This window comes from Megascapheus bottae, chromosome 23 (genome assembly GCF_031878675.1).
Source record: "Megascapheus bottae isolate mThoBot1 chromosome 23, mThoBot2.hap1, whole genome shotgun sequence".
In the NCBI taxonomy this organism is placed as follows: Eukaryota; Metazoa; Chordata; class Mammalia; order Rodentia; family Geomyidae; genus Megascapheus; species Megascapheus bottae.
In genome coordinates, this window is record NC_143531.1 from 22,860,167 (window position 1) to 22,881,512 (window position 21,346).

The 21,346-nt window shown below is 50.8% G+C and overlaps 1 protein-coding gene across 1 annotated transcript in view; it reads right to left on the reverse strand.

The window, feature by feature from the left end:
• Positions 1-426: 426 nt before the first annotated feature.
• Dclk2 (doublecortin like kinase 2) overlaps positions 427-21,346 on the reverse strand; it is a 79,557-nt gene continuing 58,637 nt past the window's right edge. The window contains exons 7-17 of the mRNA XM_090356604.1: positions 18,593-18,665; positions 18,101-18,209; positions 17,342-17,399; positions 14,770-14,889; positions 14,212-14,358; positions 8,470-8,603; positions 7,807-7,884; positions 6,675-6,771; positions 5,942-6,022; positions 4,658-4,774; positions 427-1,679 (exon numbers count right to left, since the gene is read on the reverse strand). Of these exons, the coding sequence (XP_090212730.1) occupies positions 1,461-1,679; positions 4,658-4,774; positions 5,942-6,022; positions 6,675-6,771; positions 7,807-7,884; positions 8,470-8,603; positions 14,212-14,358; positions 14,770-14,889; positions 17,342-17,399; positions 18,101-18,209; positions 18,593-18,665 (1,233 nt within the window). The 3' untranslated portion in view covers positions 427-1,460. The remainder of the gene's footprint in view (positions 1,680-4,657; positions 4,775-5,941; positions 6,023-6,674; positions 6,772-7,806; positions 7,885-8,469; positions 8,604-14,211; positions 14,359-14,769; positions 14,890-17,341; positions 17,400-18,100; positions 18,210-18,592; positions 18,666-21,346) is intronic.

Sequence of the window (21,346 nt, forward strand, 5' to 3'; positions counted from 1 at the left end):
CTGCCTCCAGGGCACAGCTGCACACAGCAGATCGGAGGTGTGGGGGGGGGGCCTGTCTGCTGAGTCAGTAATGTGATCAGAGTCAGGTTGGGTGGCTTCCAGACACTGAGAATTTGGGGACAAAGGAGGGTCAGGGTGATGGGAGCCTCGGGCTAGAGCCTTGCAGGGGGAGCTGGAGCTTGTGAGGCACAGAAAAAAGCAAAACCTGAGAGCAGACAGACACAGAATCTCTGAGAGGGATAGACACAGACTGGCTGTCCAGGCCTTGGCTCCCTAAAGCCCAGCCCTCCTGCTGCTGGTTCCTAAGCTCCCTCTGCTGGGAACTGGGTTGACCAGGAGCTTTTGTTGCCTGAATCTCTGCACCTGCAATCACCACTCCAATACCGACCCCCCCCCCCCCCGCAGCTGCACACAGCTGTGTGTGTGTTCTGCTCCAGCTTCGTCCCCTTTGGGGGCTCCAGACTCCAGGACCCTCAGACCTCCTGAGGCTGGTCACTCAGCCTCCCGAAGCAGCCACACAGAAATCTCTGCAGATGCCCGATGGCTTTTCTGAAGAGGGAAGTTTTATTGCAGGTTGGGGACACTTGGAGAAGGCAAAAAAGCTAACAAAGAAAAGGAACTACAGTTGCCCACCAGTGTAGAGGATGAGCAGGTAAAACAAATACGAGGATTATGTACAATTATTAAAAAGGATTGGGTGATGCAGAAAAGGAAAAACTGCCAGCAGCCTTCCAGAAGGTCTCAGGGTGTTGAGCAGCACCTCCGGCCCAGTCCCAGGGCCTTGGCGGGTGCTGGGTGCTCCTTGATTGAAAGCAGAGGTGAACAGGGCTCCTGGTGGCAACTTGCTGAGAAGGGGTCCCCCGCCCTGGGCTGGGTGATGGCGCAGCATGGCCCAGCCTGAGGGAAGCCTCGTCTGCTGGCGCTGGGGGACGAGAGTGTCACATGGCTAGGGAAGCAGTGGCCTCTGTGGTCTGTATACAAATAAATACCCCACAAAAGTAGGTAATCCCAGCACCCCAAACCAATGACCAAGCCGCTGCCTGGGCCTCTGAAAGCACCTCTCAAAGTCTGGAACCTGTGGCCACAAGCCACAGTCCCTTGGGGTGTTCTTGTCCCTCAGAGAAAGGCATCTTATCACCTTCCATGAAGGGACAAACGCAGATCTGCGTCCATTGAGAGAACTGGGAGCCTGGATCGTCGGAGGTGTCCACGGAAGTCAGGAAAGGCTGGGAAGGAGTTGTGCATTGTCTGGATGAATCACAGATGCATCCGCTGGCTGGACACAGGGATGGTTTGACACAAGTCCCCTGATGTGGCCTCAGGGACCCCCAGGCACAGCGCAGGCCTGAGCTGCCAGGCTGCCATGGCCAGGCAGCACTCAGAAGGCACCGGCAGTGCCTGCCGTGGGGAGAGGGGCTCTTGTAGCTGTGGCTTTCCCGGCATGGTGGCTTCAGCACTGGTCAGTCTCGGTGGCGGCGCCAAGTCCCTGCCCGCCGCTGGCAGCCTGGGGCTGCAGGGGAACCAGGAGGTGTGGGGGGTCCCCGAAGGGTGGCAGGGGGCTCCCCAGACTGGGCAGGGGCTGGCGAGATCTGCTCTGTGGGCATCAAGGTGGCAGGTCGGCTGCCGTCGGGGCCAAGCTTGCTGCAGAAGATCTGGCCCTCCTTATCTAGAGCCGTGTTCTACAAGACACCAGCAGAGGCCACGTGTGAGCTGGGCCTGGCCAGCTGGTGGCCTCAGGGAGCAGCACAGGGCATGCACAGGCTCGGGAACAGAAGAGGAGAAATAACCTCAAGTCCCACTGGCTGTCTAGAAGACAGACAATGCGTTGGGGAGCCCCCTCCCCATTTCTGGGCCAGCTGCCCTGTGCCCCTGCATCTGCCATGACCAAGCAGGGCTGAGGGCCCAAGGAAAACAGGGCCTGAACTCCGCTAGGCACCATGGGACAGCTGTCCAGCGGCCACGTGCTGTGACCAGGCCTGAACTCACAGCACCTCATTCACACCAGACCCGGACTCAGAACACGCCCGGGGATAACAGCAAACCTGCCCGGCTGAACAGCCTGTCACAGAGAAGTTATTAGGGTATGACAGAAATAATAAAACACACCCCTACAACCCAAGCAGCTATGTCATTTATAAAAAGTTTTCTGAAGCTATCTGGGGAGCCCAGCATCTTGTGCTGTCCCTGCCTCAGTTGGGAAAGTGCTTGCATGCACACTGGCTTGCAAGCTGCCATCTTGCTAGCTTGCCAACATGGTGGAGATTAGCCAGCCCAGCACACTTGGCTATACAGAACAAGGGCCAGGAAGCATGGTGAACTCTGTCTACTGATTCTTCCTACACTATTTTTTTTTCTTTTTACTTTTTTTGGTACTAGTCCTGGGACTTGAGCTCAGAGCCCGGGTGCTATCCCTGAGCATTTGTGCTCAAGGCTAGCACTCTACCACAGTGAGCCACGGTGCCATGTTTGGCTTTGGGGTGGTTAACTGGAGGTCAGAGTCTCACAGACTTCCATGTCCAGGCTGGCTTCAAACCACAATCCTCAGATCTCAGCTTCTTGACTGGCTGGATTGCAGGTGTGCGTCATGGCCTCTTCCTGCACTTTCAACACTGACCAAAGGCGCCTGGAGGCAATGTGCTTGCACAGCAAGGCTTTCTGAGCCCATGTGGCTGGCTATTGCAGGACTGTGTTCTCCACGGGTCTTAGCCAAGCTCAGGCCTGGCGAGGGCATTCAGTGTTTCCAAGGATGGGTGAGTGACCCCGGAAGAGCCGGGCAGGCCTCCTAGAAAGCTAGCTCCCACACTTAGCCAGGCTCTCCCACCCGGCAGCCCCCGCCGCTGGCAGGCACGCACTCTTCTGGGCAGTTATTCCTCCTTTTCTCTTCCCACCATGGAAACAGGGATGAGCGAGGCAGAGCAGTGAGTTAGTACATACCGTGGCCCGGAACCTAGGCAGGGAAGCAATGCAGGCGACAGGAGAGGCAAGAGGGGGAGAGAAGCAGGGACAGAAACTACACTTAACTTTCAACAGAAACAACACAATTGCAACACTTTTATCTACCTTAAAAAGGTGATCCCGTCACCCCCTGAGCAGAGCAGAGTCTCCCTGGAACCTGACAGCCTCCTGCCCTCCCACCCTCACTCCCCCCTCCTGCCCTCCCTCCTCTGTGAAGGGAAGTCTTGTCATCTCCTTCAGGCCTCCGAGCCTGAAGGAGGGCAGAGCAGATGGTTCCCAGGCTCCCCTCTTGCCAGAGGAGCCAGAGGTGACCCAAACCCGCTGGCCTCTCTGAAACCACGCCCGTCCCACACGGCCACCTCTTATCCCAGGCTGGCTGACATGGCCCTGGCTCCTTAAAGATCCAGCTGGAAGCTGGTGCTGGTGGCTCAGCCTGTCATCCTAGCAACTTAGGAAGCTGAGATCAGAGGAATCACCAGGGAACGCCAGCCGGGGCGGGAAAGTCTGGGAGGTTCTGGTCAACAATAATCACCAAAAAACCAAATATGGAGCACGAGTCAAACAGCAGAACACCAGCCTTGAGTGAAAAAGCTAAGGAACAGTGCCCGGGGATGGGTGCCCAGTGTGCTGTCAGGGCAGAGGCCGGCGAGGGCTCAGGCGCCCTGCACGCGTCCCCACGCCTTGCTGGCGCCTCCCAGGACTTTGAGGGACAAGCCTAAATTCGCAGGGCGGTTTCTGTGTTTCTGAGATAAGGTCCTGGCAGAGGCCAGATGGTGATTCCTCTGATGGTCCCAACATGGCAGTGCCTGGTGAGACATCAGCTCCACTCTGTGCCCACTGCCCCCACCCTGAGATGGACTGCTGGGCAAGAGGACTTGACAGATGAGTCCCTGAGGGAAGGCTTCTAGGTGCTGACACAGGCTTCCTCTTAGATTCTGAGATTATTCAACCTAACTTGATCACAAGTCATCTCGCGCTCTCCCGGTTTTTCTTTACACGGGGAACGTGCCAGAGTGTATGTGCTGGGGTTTGAACCCAGGGCCTTCCATGAACTTTGCCAATGAGCTTCACCCCAGCCTGAGTATGGCTATTATTAATGGTTTTATCCTTCCAAAGTGGTTACAGATGCAGCTGGAGCTTCGTGAGGCCTCTCACCCCTCTTCCCTGCTCAGGAGGGTGCCGCCTCTCCCTCCCTGCCCTGCCCACAACTGGGGCGAGGCTCTGAGCGAATCACATGGTCTCATGCCGGGGCTCAGTCCACACAGTTCTGTTCAAAGTATTTAAATTAAACATCTCAGACCCCAGGCCTTCCCTGCACTAGTCCATTGCCTTCCTGTTTGCAGTACAACCACCCCAGACCTAGCCTGTGGCTGCTTGGCCAGGGACAGTGGCTCATGCCACGCCCTGTTTCTGGTGGGGAAAATCTGCTGAGACCCTGGCTTCAAATCGGCTTTACCTGTGCCCAGGCCTGTACCCTGCTACCCTGGCTGCCTGGGGCTGTGCCGGGGGGGGGGGGGAGGAAGCCCTCAAGCCCCCTGATACCTGCATAGCCCTAGACCAGAGATGTCTGGGGCCCTTTGTGTGCCAGTGAAGGGAGAAGCATGGAAGACACAGCTTCCAGGTGAGGGGCCCCTGGGTCTCTGTCTACGTCCCACAGGCCAGGCGCTCGGCTGCCCACAGCAGAACCCCACGCCCCACTCACCATGATAACGGACACCCCGGTGGTGGTGCTGTTCTGCTTGGGGAGCGCATTATTAAAGTGCTGTTTTAGTTTACCTGTCACCTCAGCCTGCATGTTATTCTCCTGGCAGGTGTCGTCCTGCAGGGAAGGAAAGGAGCAAACCACATTTTGCTTTTGAGCCCCACATTTTAGTTGACTTTTCTAAAATCCCCTCAACTTCCTGACCCCTTCCCTAAACAGACCATCCTGGCCACAAAACCAGGGAAACAATGACCTTTCAGAAGTAATGGTTGGAAGCTCTGAAGATCATGGTTCAAGGCCAGTTGGGGCAGGAAAGTCTCTGCGACTCTTATTTCCAGTTAACCACCAGAAAACCGGAAGTGGTGCTGTGGCTCAAAGTGGTAGAGGACTAACCTTGAGCCTCAAGAGCTCAGAGACAGTGCCCAGGCCCTGAGTTCAAGCCCCACCAGTGATAAAAAGAAAAATAATGGTTGGAGGGTCTGGGAAGACAGCTCTAGGCAAAGCAAAGAAAGTTGCAGAAGTTTCCCACAGCTTTGGCTTCTGAGGGCCTCGCCAAAGCATCTAGTTTAGCACAAACATAAAAATGGGATGACACTTCATAATTACATTAAAGAATTCATGCCCAGTGCACTTATGAACACCTGCAGTACTGGCTCCTCAGGAGGATGAGGTGTTCAAGGACAGCCTGAGTAATACTGCTTAAAAAATGGGGAGGCCCGGGGCGAATCTCAGTGGCAAGGCCCCGGGTTCTGCCTCCCGCACCAAGACAAGAGAAAGAGAACGAATTCATTGAGTTGTTCTTCTTTATCGTCATTTGGTCCAAAAGCCCAGGGGCTCAGCCCAGTGAAGCGGGGGGGGGGGGTGCCCAGAGCCCCCGGGAACCAGAGTCCCGAGTGGGGGACTGGACTCTTGGAGATGAGGGAGCACGAGCTCCCCAGCAGTCGCCACTTGGCTCCCTGCCCAGGGCACCTGGCTCACATCCCAGCCCCTCTGCGGCCCACGGCAGGGACGGAAGGAAGGGGTAAGACAGGGGGGAAACCCTAAATCCCACTTTTTCACTTTGCAGACAAGGAACCCGGGGACTGGCCAGGTCCTCGCAGGGGAGGCTGGGAAGCGCGGGGCCCTTGATGCCTGCGGCCTTCTCCCAGGCGCCCCCAGGCCGCTGGCTCCCTGGGACGAAGGACATCCTGTCAGCCTCCCAACCTGAATGCACAGCGTGGCCAGGGCCACACAAGAGGAGGCCGCAGACACACGGACACGCGGTCCCAGGGGGTGGGTACTTACTGACACCCAGGGGTGGCTCAGGATCTGCCCTGCCGTGCACCGGGCCTCCACGTCCACCTGCAGCATCTGACTGATCAACTCCTACAGAACAGCCATGACCAAACAGGAGGACATCGGAGATGGGCAATCAGACTCGGCATCAAGTCTCCGCCACGCACCCGGCAAGACAGCACCACCCACAGCCCAGCACCTTCCAGAAACTTCCACAGATGAGGCTTTCATTGCCACAGCAACAGTGCAAGAGGAGAGAAGGTCCCCCCCACCCCCCCGACCCCCGCCATCCACAGGATCAAGAGCAACACTGCACAGGATTCTTGGGTTCATTCTCGTATTCGATGGCTGTCTAACCAATAAGCCTTGACTAAATAAAGAACTTGAGCTTAAAGAAGCAGGGTGAGGGCGCAGCCATGGCAAGTGAGCAAGGCAGTGGGCTCGGTGCTCAGAGACTAACACACAAGGGGAACTTTTGATTTCCTGCCAAAGGCCATGTGCGGATTTGTAAGGTGATTTGAGGTCAGACAAATGACCGGGCTGCAGGCAGCTGAGAAGGAACACGAGGTAAACACACGTGTCCAGCCAATCCCACGGCCAAGGGGTTCCAGGCCAGCTGTTCCTCCCTGGGGACTCGACCATGGGCTGGTAGAAGGCAGCCCACAAGTCGTGACTCCACTGCTCAGTGCTGGGGTGGAAAGGCCAGGGCCCTGCAGCCCGCAGTCACAGGCTAGCCCATTACCTTGGCAGAGTCCGTGATGTTATCCCAGTAGGGGGCTGGAAACTCAAGCTTCCCGGCCAGAATCTGCTCGAACAAGTCTTCCTGGAGATTGCTCTCACTGCGTGAGGGGCAGAGAAAGGGAAGAAAAGTCCATGTCACCCCACAGTCCCACGGGAAGAGCGGCAAGGGGTCCATCTCCTGGGCTTGGGGTATAATCACTGCGTGTGTGAGAACACAGTTTTCTTCTTAGGTAATAGCCCAAAGAAAGAGAGAAGAGCCTGAGACAGCCGCTGGAGATTGACAAGGGAGGGGCAGGGAGCGTGGCTGTGCAGGAAATTGCTTGAGTGCAGGTATGAAAACATAACAATTGGATCTTTTGGAATAGTTTCATGAAAAGAAGAGCGAGTCAGGGAGAGCGAGGGCCGAGGGACTGGATACATGCATGGTGTGGAAATGTCACAATGAACTGCCTTCCCCCACCCTGTAAAACTAATGTATGCTGCTGGTGTGTGTGTGTGTGTGTGTGTGTGTGTGTGTGTGTGTGTGTGTGTGTGTGTGTGTGCGCACGCGCAGGAATAACAAAAGTTTAGGCCACCTCTGGAAAACAAATTGCCTCCTGAGTGAAAATCTGTGTTGGGGGGGGGGAAGAAGGGAAAAAGAGAGAATATCAAACTAGGTCTAAATCTCAAAACCCAGAGAGAAGAAACAGTAAAAGATGTCACAGTTGAGAAATAATTTCAGTTCAAAAGCTTTGAAGTCATCTTTTGTATGAAACAGAGAAAATGCTATGAAGCATTTGTTTGGCCTCAGGTAAACTTTTATGTAGATAATCCATTTGATACCATCATCACATATCATTGGAACATCAGGTTCTTCTTTTTCTGTACATATTTCTATGTCACCACAGCTAGCGAATTCTACCCAGAACGTCCTTGTGATGGAAGACACGTCTCTATAGTTCAACACCACTGATTCTCCTCACCACATTTCCCTCTGCCTTCAAGAAGCCACCAAAAACCACCACACAAATCATCAAACAAGAGCTCCCTCCTCCCCATCTGCACTGATGAAGAGAAACACTAGAGGGCGTCTGGGGCCCTTTTTTTCCGACAGGAGTGAAGTATTTTAAACACTTACAAACCCGCCCACTGACCTGCGGAATGGTGGGAACCCACACAGAAGGATGTACGTGATCACGCCCGCAGCCCACACGTCCACCTTCAGGCCGTAGCTAGAAGACAAGGAGAGGCATGGCACAACCTTCCAGGACAAAGACTTGCTGACGGCTCACTGCCATTTCCCCACAGGAATGAGTCCTCTTTGGGAAAAGCCACCTGGTTTTCCTCTTAACCTAATCACGGTCCTGATCAGTTAGAAAGCACCAGGTGAGGCGTGTGTGGAGGAGAAAGGGAGAATCCCAGTCCTGGGGCTTGAACTCAGGGCCTGGGGGCTGTCCCTGGGCTCTTTTGCTCATGGGTAGTGCTTTACCACTTTGAACCACACTGCTACTTCCTGTTTTTGGTGGTTAATTGGACTTTCCTGCCTGGGGCTGGCTTTGAACGGTGATCCCCTCCTGAGTAGCTAGGTTGACAGGCGTGAGCTGTCAGCTCCCTGTGAAGGACCAACCCTTGACATTGGTCTTGGCTCTGAAGTTTAGGCCCAGGGCTCTCAGCCAGATAAACACACACTAACCACAGCTCCATGCCTCCTGCCTCCCTCTGGGCACCTTGTCACCAGGCAGAGACGCCAGGCTGCAGTGAGCACTGAAGCAACTTGACCTCCCCGCTCTGGAGCCTTAACCAGCACCTGGCCTCACCCGGTTTCGGCGATGATTTCCGGGGCCACATAGGTGGGTGTGCCGCAGACCGTGTACAAGGGGCCTTCCACCACCGTCGCCAGCCCGAAGTCACCCAGCTTCAGGGACTTGGTCCCATCGGGGTACTCACACACCTGGAACAGAACACAAAGGACCATCAGAACCTTCCCCCCCCCCTCCAGAAGACCTTCCCCTACTCCACAAGACCTCTCCCCCTCCACAAGACCTCTCCCCCTTCCACAAGCACGCGACACAGCAGGAAAGACTCGCTTTCACCTATTCACCAACAGAGAAGGAATCTCTTCTTGTTAAATGAGCATCAACTCTTTGTTTCTTGATAGTGTTTAGTTTTTTCTCTGCAGAGATTTGGCATGCTTTTGTGGAATTTGAAAGCCATTATTCCAGAAAGTCCTAGAAAACTGACCTGACTGTGCACCAGGCACTGGACAGACCAACAGAGAGGGCCTACTAATAACCACGCACCAAGTGCCAGGACTTCTCCAAGGCACCTCCGTTTACTTTAGAAAATAAAATGTGGGGTGGAGATAGGTGGCCTTGTATTCTGGGCTATCAGTGAGGAAATATAAATATTGTAGACATGTGTGTGTGTTATCCATGCCTGCCAACTTTCTGGTTAGTCTTACTTGTCTCCCTGTTTTAAAAAATAATCAACTTCAGAGGAGAAAAAAGTTGCAGTCACTCTCCATTTGGATATTTTAAACAGCTTTGGTTTGCTTTTCCTCATATTTTATTACAAACTGAATTTTATCTCTACTACCACCAACTAAAGAAAGAACAAAAAGTTGAGAAAATGTTTCCTCAGGAGGAGACTGTGTCTGACGTATTCCTCAGTCTGCTATGTAAAGGAGCTGTGATTTATTTACATAGTTATCAATGAAAACCCGCATGACCGCCTGAGCTCTCTAAGCCAATGGCGTCAGAGCTCTGCAGATGTGCAAAAGATGATGTTGAAACATCTTGTGTCTCAGATGAGCTAAGAAGCACAATTTTGTTTTACCTATCACCTCAGTGTGCTTATCATTTCTTACATGGGAATAAGGGCGAGGACTCTGAACTCCTTTCGGCTCAGGTCAGTCCATCGCTCTGTGCAAACACATTCAAAACCCCGAATGATTCAGTCTGCAGTCTCAGATCTTCACGCAGAGCCGTGCCACCTCTGAAGACTTCCACACATCGTTACACATATTGTCATCAGCCCCCAGGTTTCGTTTGACTTTGTTTTTTGAAGTAACGGGACTTGAACTCCGGGCTAGACAAGCACTTTATCACTCCAGCCATGCCCCCAGGCCTCACTTTGTTATATTTAATACAAACATTGACCAAAATGATTAAATAGAATTCCAGTGAAGATTTCTTATATATTCACCCAAACCCAGACATTAGAAAGAAATTTCCTAAGTAACTGCAGTGATAAGGACATAATAAGCAGAATTTCCTAAATCCTGTATCATGAATCAAAAAGGTCTTATTAACATCATTATTGTTTTGTTTTTACATCTTAAAAATAGACCCATTACTTTTGAAAAATAGTGTTTCTTTTAAACAGTCACTTTGGAGATGCCTAAGGACCCTGGGGAGCTGTTGTTAGATCTCAGAAGTTCTAGAAGTCCTATTTCTCACATTGCCCAAAAGAATTTCAAGCCAGGAGCATAAATAGAAAGATGGAATGGCCCAGAGTCACTGAATTGTGTCTGCGCTGCTCTCCTCCTCAGCTAACCATCAAGGCAAACGTCCCCAAGAAAGACACTCCTGAAACGACGCTATTTTATCTGATTCATTGCTTTCTAACTCGACACACAGAAAGGTATGGAAGAGATGAGTATGCATCAAATCCTAGGGATCTCTACAAGGCAGGAGAATGAAATATGAAGGGATCTAGACAGACGTAGAGGCACATGTGGTATTATCTTGAGGAACTAACTTTACAGCTAGTCCTAACAGGCACAGAAATAAATGTGCTACCATGGACAAGGCCCGGGGCTCCAGCCCCAACAACAACCACCAAGAAAAAAAAAGGGAGGAGGGGAACGAAAATGGCTTTTGACATTTTTTCCCCTTACAATCCCTTTCTGTGTCGGTACTGGGTCTTGAACTCAAAGCCTTGCAGAAACTAACTTGCTAAAGGGGTACACAAATGAGCTCACTCACTGATACCGTCCAGGCCTGGATATTTAAATGTTCTCCCATGTTATCTCACTGGACTTCTGCTGCAACCAGAGAACAGTCATCTGAATTTGGAAGACGAGGGAACTGAGGCACATGGGCAGGGTTTGCAGCCAGCACCTGGCATGTGGCACTGTCCCCTTGTGGTGTGCAGACTGGGATGCATCTGCAAACAATGGGTGGGTCCGCGAGCGCCTGCCTGGAGCCCGCACAGGCGGCTCACCTTCCAGTGGATTTGAACTGGCTGCGGTGAAAGCTCCAGCCCTGCTGGGCCCAAAGGTTGCAAGAGAGATGATGATCAGAACGCAGAGGGGGAAGAAACAAAACTACTTTGAGGAACACCAGGTGTTCCCTAAATAAAATGTCAACAGGGTGGTTTAGAAGGACTTCTGAGTATGAGCAGCCACCCTCTCCTCTCCCATCCCCAGAACTCCCGGAAAAGCTGGATTTATCACAGGTCCCCACAGTCAACACTGACAGGGCACCAGGACACTGTAACACCCCCCCACGACGGCCCCCAAGCTCCCCAACAGGGCAGCCCGCAGGTGTCCACACATGACTTTCAATCTTCACAGCACTAGCTGAGCAGGGGCGCAAATCACAAAATCACAGGCCATGGGATCGATAAACACGGACTCTGTCCCCTGACTGAGGGAGGCCGCCGGCCACTCTGCGTGCCAATGTCAGCCCGCTGCCTGCACCTGTCCACACACACGTGGCAGCCCTGTCCACGCCTGGAGTGCCCGCTCGGGCCCTCGTGTCTCAGCCATCCATCCTACACCACCCTGGCCCCGTGGCGCGGGTTTTGGAAACGACGTGGCATGGTCTAGGACAGATCGGAAGAGGCCAGGAGCCTGCTTTCCTGCTTACACTCGAGCGTGACAGGCACAGGAGATGCTCGTTACCCTGGCTACCTTGCACGCACACCAGAAAGGGAGGCGAGAGCAGCTTGGAGGAAGATTGTACGCAAACGGGCACAGCAGGCAGCAGAGGTGCCCAGTGGAGGAATGCCCGTCTAGCAAGCTTCAGAGGGAGGGTGAGCCCAGGCCAGAGCGCATCAAATGAGGAGGGGAAGCAGAAGAAAATGAGGTGAGCTGGGACATGGACACACATGCCCAGGCCTCCTCACCAACCCCACAGTGCTGTGTCCAGCCTCATCTCGAGGGAGCACGGACCCTCTCGCGTGGGACAGCCCCAGCCAAGCTCAGTCAGAGAGGGTGGAGGAGCCTGACAGCCTCAGCAGAGCGGTGGCGGTGAGACGGCAGCCCCAGGCCTCACTTCCATCCCGAGGATCGGCTTCCGACTCTGCCTCCAGTGCTCCTTGGAGTTCACAGAAACACAACACATTCACGTATCTATTTATTTCAGAGCAGGGATTTCCTCACTCCACAGGAAAACCTGGAAATAAAATACAGCTGAGTATCTCTGGTCTGGAAACCAAGGGTGCAGCTCAGTAATCGAGTAAACGTTTGCTGAGTGTGGGGCGCCCCGGATTCCATCTCTAGCACCACACAAATGTGCGGGTCCAGCCGGGCGGGGAGTGGTCTGTGCTCCCGTGGCCAAGAGGATGAGGCAAGAACATCCTTTAAGTCCAAGATTACAAGACCAGTCCAGGCAAGTAGTGAGACACGATTTCTTTATAAAAACGGCTTGGAGGGGCCGAGAGTTTGGTCTAGTGGTAGAGTGCATGCCTAGCATACAAGAAGACCTGGGTTCAATTCCTCGATACCACATACATAGGAAAAAAAAAGCCGGAAGTGGTGCTGAAGCTCAATGGTAGAGCCGTAGCCTTGAGAAAGTCCAAGGACAGTGCTCAGGCCCTGAGCTCAAGCCCAGGACTGGCAAAAACAAACAAACAACAACAAAAAAAACCCGGCTTAGAGACAGGAATTAGTGGTTGCTCACGCCTACAATCCTGACTATTCAGTAGGCTGAGACCTGGAGGACCTATGTTCAAAGCCAGCCCAGGAAGAAAGTCTGAAAGCTCTCCTCTCTAACTAGAGAACAAGAAGAAATGATCCAATGGTATTACCAAAAGGAAAAGGAGGAGGGGAGTAAAGGAGGAGGAGAAGAAGGAAGAAGAGTCCTTAAAATGTGTAAATATTCTGCTAACCAACTATCTGCATGTTGTGTATGTGTGAATGGCAGCTGCCTGCTGAGCGCTGCTCAGCCATCAAGCAATAGATAAGCACTGGGTGCATCCACCATGCACGTTCTTGGCACTGTCCAAGGTACTGAAGACCGAACACCAAATCACTGTCTCTCTGGTGCTTAAAAACAAAAGGAGAGGGGCCGGGAGTTTAGCCTAGTGGTTAAAGTGCTTGCCTAGCATGCCAGAAGTGGTGCTGAGGCTCAAGTGGTAGAGCTCTAGTCTTGAGAAAGTCCAAGGACAGTGCTCAGGCCCTGAGCTTAAGCCCAAGACTGGCAAAAAAGCAAAACAAACAAAAACAAAAGGAGAAATAGAGTCAAGTAAATGATGGAATCGTTCATGTTGCAGCAGGAGTGGCAGAAATTGGCGACGGCTGTGTGTACACCATGCTAGAGGGTCTGGGTCACTGCCAAAGGCAGGACTTGGGTTTCCTGACTCACACAGAGATAGCCGTGCTGCATGGCTGTAAGACAGGAGCCCTTGCAAGAGGGGAAAATGGAGGGTAGGTTGGACAGAAGCAATGACCACGCTACTAAGAATGGAGGGACATGGGCTTGGAGTCACATGAATACAGAACACTCAGCTATATTTCCAGCCAAGCAATACAGAAAAGTGAAATCAAGAAGCCGACTTAGCAGGGAAGCTTTTCCCTTCAGCATTTCTACCGCCTCATGAAAGGGAAGGAAATACGGCTAGCTCCAGATGGGGAGGGGGAGGTCATATCGGAGTAAGGGGTAGAAGGGGACACTGATTATGCATGTCCCCAAATGTCAGCACAAATAAGACTTCCTTCTACAGAATAGCTCCCGTGACCATTCTAAGCAGGAACAGTGACATCTCTTGGTTCTAAGGTCCACACCTAAAGCTGAAGTGAACAATGGAGGCTATGCCTAAACTCCTCTCCAGCGTGTAAATAAACCTCTGAGTTCAGTATCATTGCTGGACATCAGATGTCAGATGCCCACCCCCCACCTCCAAAAAAAAAGTGTATTAAAGGCCTTGTTTCCAGAGTGGCGAAATCGGGAAGTGAGGAATCTCACTGGCATTGGTTGTGCCCCAGGGGGTGGACCGTCCCTGGAAGCCAAAGCCATGAACACACAGGGCCTGCACTGGAGGTTCCAAACCACAAATCATAGTAAACCTCTTCTCCTCTGACGTTAATCGTTTCAGAGGTGAAGGTAACTAATACATGCACTCCAACACAAGTGAAAAATGCATCTTCTGCATGCAGATCAACGGGAGAAATCCTGTAGCATTGCTGGGGAGTGACTGGAGTCTTGCTGCTTTTCTAAAGTCTCTCACCACAGGGTTCATGTAGGCGAACATGGTATGGCTTGCACAGGATTACAATCACTTCATAGGCACAAAGACAGGCATTACAAGAGCCAAGGTGGAGACTGGGAACGCACCAGGAGATTCTCTGGCTTGATGTCGCGGTGCACAATGCTGAGGCTGTGGAGGTACCTGAGGGCATTGGCTAGGTTATACACCATGGCGCTGCCATCTCTCTCGGTGTACTTGGTGGAAGAAGTGATGGCATCAAAGAGGTCTCCACCCTAAAGGATGCGTGAGAGAAGACCCCAGAACATTAGCAGCGCAGTCCTGTGAGGGAGGGCAGCACACAGCAGAAGGTGCCAGGGCTCAAGTCTAATAAGACTCATGCTTAGCCTGTGACCCCAGCAACTCAGGCGCCCGTGATCTGAGATTTGTGTCTCCAAATAACCAGCAAAATGCCAAGGAGAGTCGAAATGCGGCTCAGGGAGTAGAGCACCAGCCTTGCCCACAAAAGCTCCGGGATGGCGCCCCCGCCCGGGTTCAAGCCCCAGCACCAGTGCCCAAATGAACGAACGATGAGACTCATGCTTCTAAATAAGGAAAGTTACAAGACCACGAGCATTTTCTTGACTAGGCTTTCGGGACTGTTGCAAGTATTAGAATTTGGTACCAAGGGAAACTTTTCCTCTTACTTTGACCAGTTCCATCACCAGAAAGAGCTCGGTCGCCGTCTCCATCTCCTCCACGAGCATGATGATATTGGGGTGCTTTACCCTGCGCAGTATGGATACTTCACTCTCGATCAGGTGTTCCTGTCAAACAAGGGGTGGGGGCTGAGCAGAGCCCCTCCGCCCAGAGGACCCCAAACAGACAGGAAGCCAGGGATAACCACAACCTGGCCATCGCACTGCCAACCCAAAAAGAGGAGAGGGAGGGAGGGAAGAAGGGAAGGAGGGAAGGAAGAAAGGGAGGGAGGGAAGAAAGGAAGGAAGGAGGGAGGGGAGGGGAAGGAAGGATTCCTGTTGTTGTTTGGGAACACATAGCACAGAGGAGGCCCTCGAGCTCCTGAGCTGGTGATGGGTGACTGAGGAGATGCATAGCACTGTACTTTTTCAAGTCAGCCAGAGAAGAACCACTTGCAATCAGCCTGGCCCTGATCCCACTAAAAAGGCAGAACAAAATCTACTTCAGTGAGCATGGAAGGAAAAGCATGCAAAAAGGTTGACTTCACTCTGCAGGAAGCAAACACCACAGTGGCTACCACCTCTGTGGGAAAATCAGTTTTGCTGTTTTCCTTCTCCTTTCTCCGGGTCAACACACTGACCTCTCTCCAGGGACTCTGGATTGCTAATTTGTGTATGTGCCGGGGCCAACCGGCAGCAAACCAGGGTTCGCAGATTGGGGTTCCTGAAATAGGGGACAAGGACTAGGAAGAAAAAGAAGAGAGACAGACACACCGGGTCCGGGATGTCCGCAGTCCAGGCAAAGACTGCCGCGTTTATTTTCCACTCCCCTCTCTTCCCTCCTCCTCTCCCAGGGAACCTCCAGGTGTTACATTCATATGGTAATTCTCAGGTCATTTACATAGAATAGGGCCAGAAAGCAATAAGACAATATAGCCATCATCTGATGCAAGTCAAGGTACAGTTTGATTCCACTCGGGCTCCCAACATGTATGGAAAGCCATCTTCTCCCAGACTGGAGTTAAAATGAGGTACTTATCAAAGAAGTTATTGCCTTTGCCAATGAAAGGGAAGTCTTTGGGGGACACCCCGTGGCACTTGGAGGGTCAGAGTCCACACAGGGGTGACAAATGGGCCAGGGTCCCCTTGGCTGCTGCTTACTGCCTTCACCTACTGTGTTCTGCGCCACAATCCCGTCCTCTAAGCAGGCAGAGGATACTTTGTTTGGCCGGAAGCTAGCAGCCTGTCTGCCACCTCTTTCTATCCCTGTAAAACTGTCTCAGGAAGAACAATTCTCTTGTAAACTCATCATCTATGAGAAACAAAACAAAGGCCTTGCCTAACCATGTCTACAAACAGAGCTGCTGTTTACAAGTACCATCTCCCTCTTTCCCAACGTTCTTTGTCTCTACTGGCTAAAAACAGTTTCTAGTTTATATTTCTGAGATTATTTCTAAACAATATGAATATTACTTCTATCTTGGACCATACTGGATTCCATTGTCACCCATTATTTATGTTAAGTGATTCACGATTCTAAATGCAAATAATTTACATATGAATCCTTCAGTGGCACAGTTCCACCAGCCTGTGGGAGAATAAATGACAAAGAATCTGCCAAGCTGGCAGAGGATAGGCAGAGGATGGGCCTGTTCTCAGGCCAAGGTGATGTTTATCAGCACAAAGAGGCAGAGACACAGACTGTGGGGGAGGGGGGTTATGAACCACTCACCCCAATCAAACCCCATTGTCTCCCTCTCCTTTCCAGCCTCACCACAGTCTTCCCTCCCTTCTGTCTCACCGAATGAACTGGGCAGGCCCAAGTAGAAATGGGATTCTGCCTTGGCTCCTTCTACCCTGGTCAGCTAAGAAGACAACCAGCTACTCATCCATCCATTCGTCCACCTCTTTCCTCCCCTCTGTCCTATCTCTCCTAGATGGGCAGCTTGTGCACAGGTGATTTCTAGTCTGCACCTGCTTTCCTCACCTCCTGAATGATCTCCTAGGAATTCTCATGAGTTCCTTAAAGGCAGTGAACTCTGCCCTCCCCTGGTCTCCCCTGGTCACGCAGGGCGCTCAGGCACCCTTCGGGTAAATGTTCTCTGGGGAACAGCTCTGGCAACTGGGACAGTGGCTCTCTTGTAAGACCGGGTGTTTCCTAAACTTGGGGCTCCTCCACTTAGGGCTCTAACCTAGCCTTGGGGTGGGCAGAATTTACCGGAACCCCTTGGCCTCACTCCCATGGGACCCCAGGGTCTGGGTCCAGCGCAAACACGAGCTCCACTCTGTGGCAGATGTGCCAGCCGGTTTGGTGCCAGTGCCTCACTCATTTCCTTAAAAGTGAGGTAACATCTCAAACTCCACTGAGCAGCACTGCTCACTGCAGTCAGAGTGTGAACTAAACACTCTCACGTTCTACAGTCAAAACAAAAACCAACCGAGCTGACCTCCTAAGAGTGGACATTCCCCCGGTGTCACCGGGGTGGACTCTTGTCAGCTCTCTACTCACAACCTTCCTCGTAGCAAACACCTCACCAAATCACTCCAGCTTACTTTTCTCCAGCAGTTATGCATACTGTACCTTTCCACAACATTTGGCTTTGTCTATAATCTTCAGTGCAAACTCTTTTCCAGTGGACCTAGGAATAATGAGAAGACCGTTAAAGCCAAGTCAGGCGTCATGGCACATGCCTGAAACACTAGCTATTCACGAGTCCCAGCCTGAGAGGATGGTGGCTGGAGACCTGCCTAGGCAGAAAGTCTGTGAGACTGCATCTCAGCTTCTAGATGGTCAGGGGTGTGTATGACTGCCATCCCAGCCACACAAAGAAGTAGGAGGATTACAGGGTGAGTCACAAACGCCCAGCACCCAGCTCTGCTCTTAAACACAGGGCTTATCTACCCATAATTCCTGCTTGATCAGTTGTCATTGGAAAGGATGTCTGAGAATGCGGCCAGCACAGAGTGGGGCTAAGGAGATCCTTTACCAACTAAAAGCCCGTGATTCATTCCCCTTCTTCATTGACACATGAATAAGATCTGATAGATTTGATACACCTTTAAGTCCCAAGCACACAGTTTGATGTGTATACACACTGTTTTCTTGTCACACTGCTTATAAACATGCTAAATTGCTAATCCCAAGAGTAGACTCTTCGAGAGTAGGGAGATCCCAGAAAGGCCTTTTGTTCGGTAAGAATAAAATAAGGATGGGTAAATCTGATCAAAGTGTGTTATGTTATTATGCATGCCTGGAAGTATCTCAGTAAAACCCCTTCGTACAAGATAGAAGAGTAAATCCCAGGAGGGGATGAATGTGAGGGTGAACCCCTCTTCTCACCGGTCCAGGCACTCTTTGACGACTGCAAAATTGCCATCTCCGATGACCTTCCCAATTCTGTACTTCTCCAGAAGGGTGGAGGACTCGGAGCACCTGTTCCCATTCACACCTGAAAAATGAAATTAAACGAAGGACAAGAAAGAGACTACAGGGAACATCAGCATTTCACAGCGATTTCTGCACATTCACAAAATTATAAACTGTAAGCATTTATTCCTCAGTCTCTGGTGAAAACCAAAGAACATCCCTCCATGTTCTTCCTTCCTCAGTAAAACACCTGAATTACTACTCTCTTGTTTGACTTCCTTTGCACTAGTAGGAAACCAACAGAATCAATCATCCTATGAAATCTCTAAAATAAATATCAGCTGAAACCAATGATTAGCCTTGGGTAAAAAGGAAGTCTAATGAGAACTTTCCCAGACTCTTCCCCAACTCTTCCATCAATGCCCAGAAATAATGTGATGAGTGTGATGAGGAATTGACAGCTACCTTCAGGACTCATGCAGCGATCAAGTTCAAGTCCGCCATTCACATTGGAAGAAGATCTGCCATGAGTAGAAATCTGCAGGAGAAACAGAGTAGCAAGCATACATTAGAATACATTTACATGCTTTTATCTTCCTGAACAATAGGAAGGGCTCATGAAACGTAGAAATATACTAGTACAGAAGTAGGCAAAACATACCCTTCCTTCTCCCTTTCTTTATATATAACGTACAAATGTAATGCATTTCTTTCTTGGATATATTTTCTTTTTCAGTTTTTTATTTTGTTGTACTAGGACTTGATCTCAAGGCTTCATGCTTACCACTAGAGCCACGCACCCTCAGTTCAGATTTGATTCTGGAAAATTGGCATGTTGTTACTTCATGTGCTGATAATCTGTAGTACTTTTTACTTCCATGAAATAAAGGAGACTTTAAGGCATCACAGCTGAACAAAGTACTCATTCGTGGTAATAGCAGGCTTACAAAAGTGAGTGTGCATGTATGTGCAAGTGTGGAATAATGGAGTTTTCAGGGCACTTACTTGCTAGACAAGTACTCTGTCAGTTGAGCTACATCTCTATCCCTTTTGGGTTTTTATGTATCTTTCAAATAGAGTCTCTTGCCAGCCTAGCACCAGAATCCTCTTACCTAGTTTGCCACCATTCCCAGCAATTGGGTGAGATGGTTCTCACTAACTTTTTGCTTGGCTGGACTGTAATCCTCCCTGGCTTATTGGAAATACTTGAATATGTAAGGAGATACTTTTTTGCTTTGCTTGTGTTTTTATCTAGGTGTCATAGTCACCTCCTTACACAGCACACACTGCTAACTGGTAGGATTTTGACACATGCAAGGCGTTGACTTATTGGACCTCTGGCAAGACACGGGTGGCATCCTCGTCTACCCGCTAATCATGGCTATATTCTTTTGCTGTCAGGTTTTACCAATATCTGGAATGGCAGGATGGTAGAGGTACAGCCCCGTGGCTTCCACATCCTGGTGATCACCATAGCATCCTGTTGTGTAAGTCTAACCAGCAGCCAGTGGTCTGGACTGTGCTCACATGTTCAAAGTCTTATGGCCCACTTGGGACAAGCCGTACGTACATGCCAGTTCTAGCCGATCCAACTTACGTAATGACTTATTTAGAAAATCCTTCTCCATCTACACAAAAAACAAGCTGCAGCTCAGACGAGCCAGTCCCCCCTACACATACCACACTTAGTGAGCCTCTCAGCATGCAGATCCACATTGAATCTGGTGTTCAATGTGGAATTTATTATTATTTTTGCGCATGTGTGTGTTCTGGTGCTGGTACTTGGAACTCAGAGCTGCAAACCCTTGCTTGGCTTCCATTTGCACTCCACCAGTTGAACTACAGCTTAGCATCTGTTGTTTTGTTTTGCTGGCTAATTATAGACAAGAGTCTCACAGTCTTTTCTGCCCAGGCTGGCTTTGAACTGCAATCCTCAGATCTCAAGCCTCCTGAGACTCTGGGATTAAAGGTGTGAGACACTGCCTGGCTTCTGATTTGCTTAGTCTTCAAAACCTTCTTAGCTTCCTCTTGCTCTTTCTTCATCCCTGCTTTGCATCTCTTTGCTCTGTGTCTAACAAAATCAATTATGTTCAGTGATAACGTTACCACCCAAAAGATGGAAGATTCTGGGGCAAGGAAAAGAGCCCAAGTGTTCACTTGCTCAGTACTAAAAATTCTTCACTTGTTTTAAAATATAACTGAGAAGCCAGAGCTCCAGGGATATGCAGAACTGCCTAAGGTCAGCAGCCACGATGGATTTACATTTCACAGCTTGGAAAAGAAGTTTCGAAGTTCATGAGGTCAAAGAGTGACATTTCAGCTCTGCCAGTCAGGATGAGCTACCACCTGGGTTTTCATCACACCTCACAAATCTGGACAGTCGCTCACCACCGGCAGACCCAAGAGACCCCAGCAGATAAAACATTAACACATCAGATGGTTTATCATCTCGGGACATTGGCTAGTGCTCCACTTGGATTTTTTTCTTCCTTCTTTTGCCCAACAAGAATGCTTGCAGCAGACAGTCTGCAGGCGTGCACTCCAGCCTCAAACCCCAGAACACAGGACTCACGGATGCACTGCTGACTCTGAAGCCCTGAGTTATGACTGCCTAAAAAAAGTCTTAAATTCAGATGTGGATGATTAATTAAAGTTCAGGGAAATGCTTTCTTCATCTATCTGGCAGTCGATGACACATTTAGTACTCTTTATTGCCTATCTGTCCCCAAGAAAATGCAGTGATTTAAGCAGAATAAGTTTTCCTGCCGGGGGAGAGCTCCCAGCCAGATGGAAGCTACAGGAGGAATGAGGTAGAGGAAACAGGTCACAGGCTGAGGTCAAGGACAAAGACCAGGAAGATGAGGGCTCAGCGAAGAAAACAGACACATGGGCGGGATGGAGACTCCAGCCTTTAAAGAGGAATAAAGAACAGTGCACAGGGAAAACTCAGACTGAAGAGGGAGACCAAAGGGATGAACCTGATGGGGAGTAGAAGTCAGTGACCTTCCGTGAGGAGGCTGGACAGGAATGGGGGTGGGACACCCTAAGGTAGAAATGGGGGTGGCTGATAGGTGAAAATGGAAAGAAGTTTGTGTGGTGAGTAGACTCAAAAATGGCCTCCCAAATACGCTCTTTGGGATTTTTTTTTCACACTCTTCCCAAGTTGGCTGTGAGAGGAGCCAATCTGACTCCTGCGACATTACAGAAAGATGGACGCCT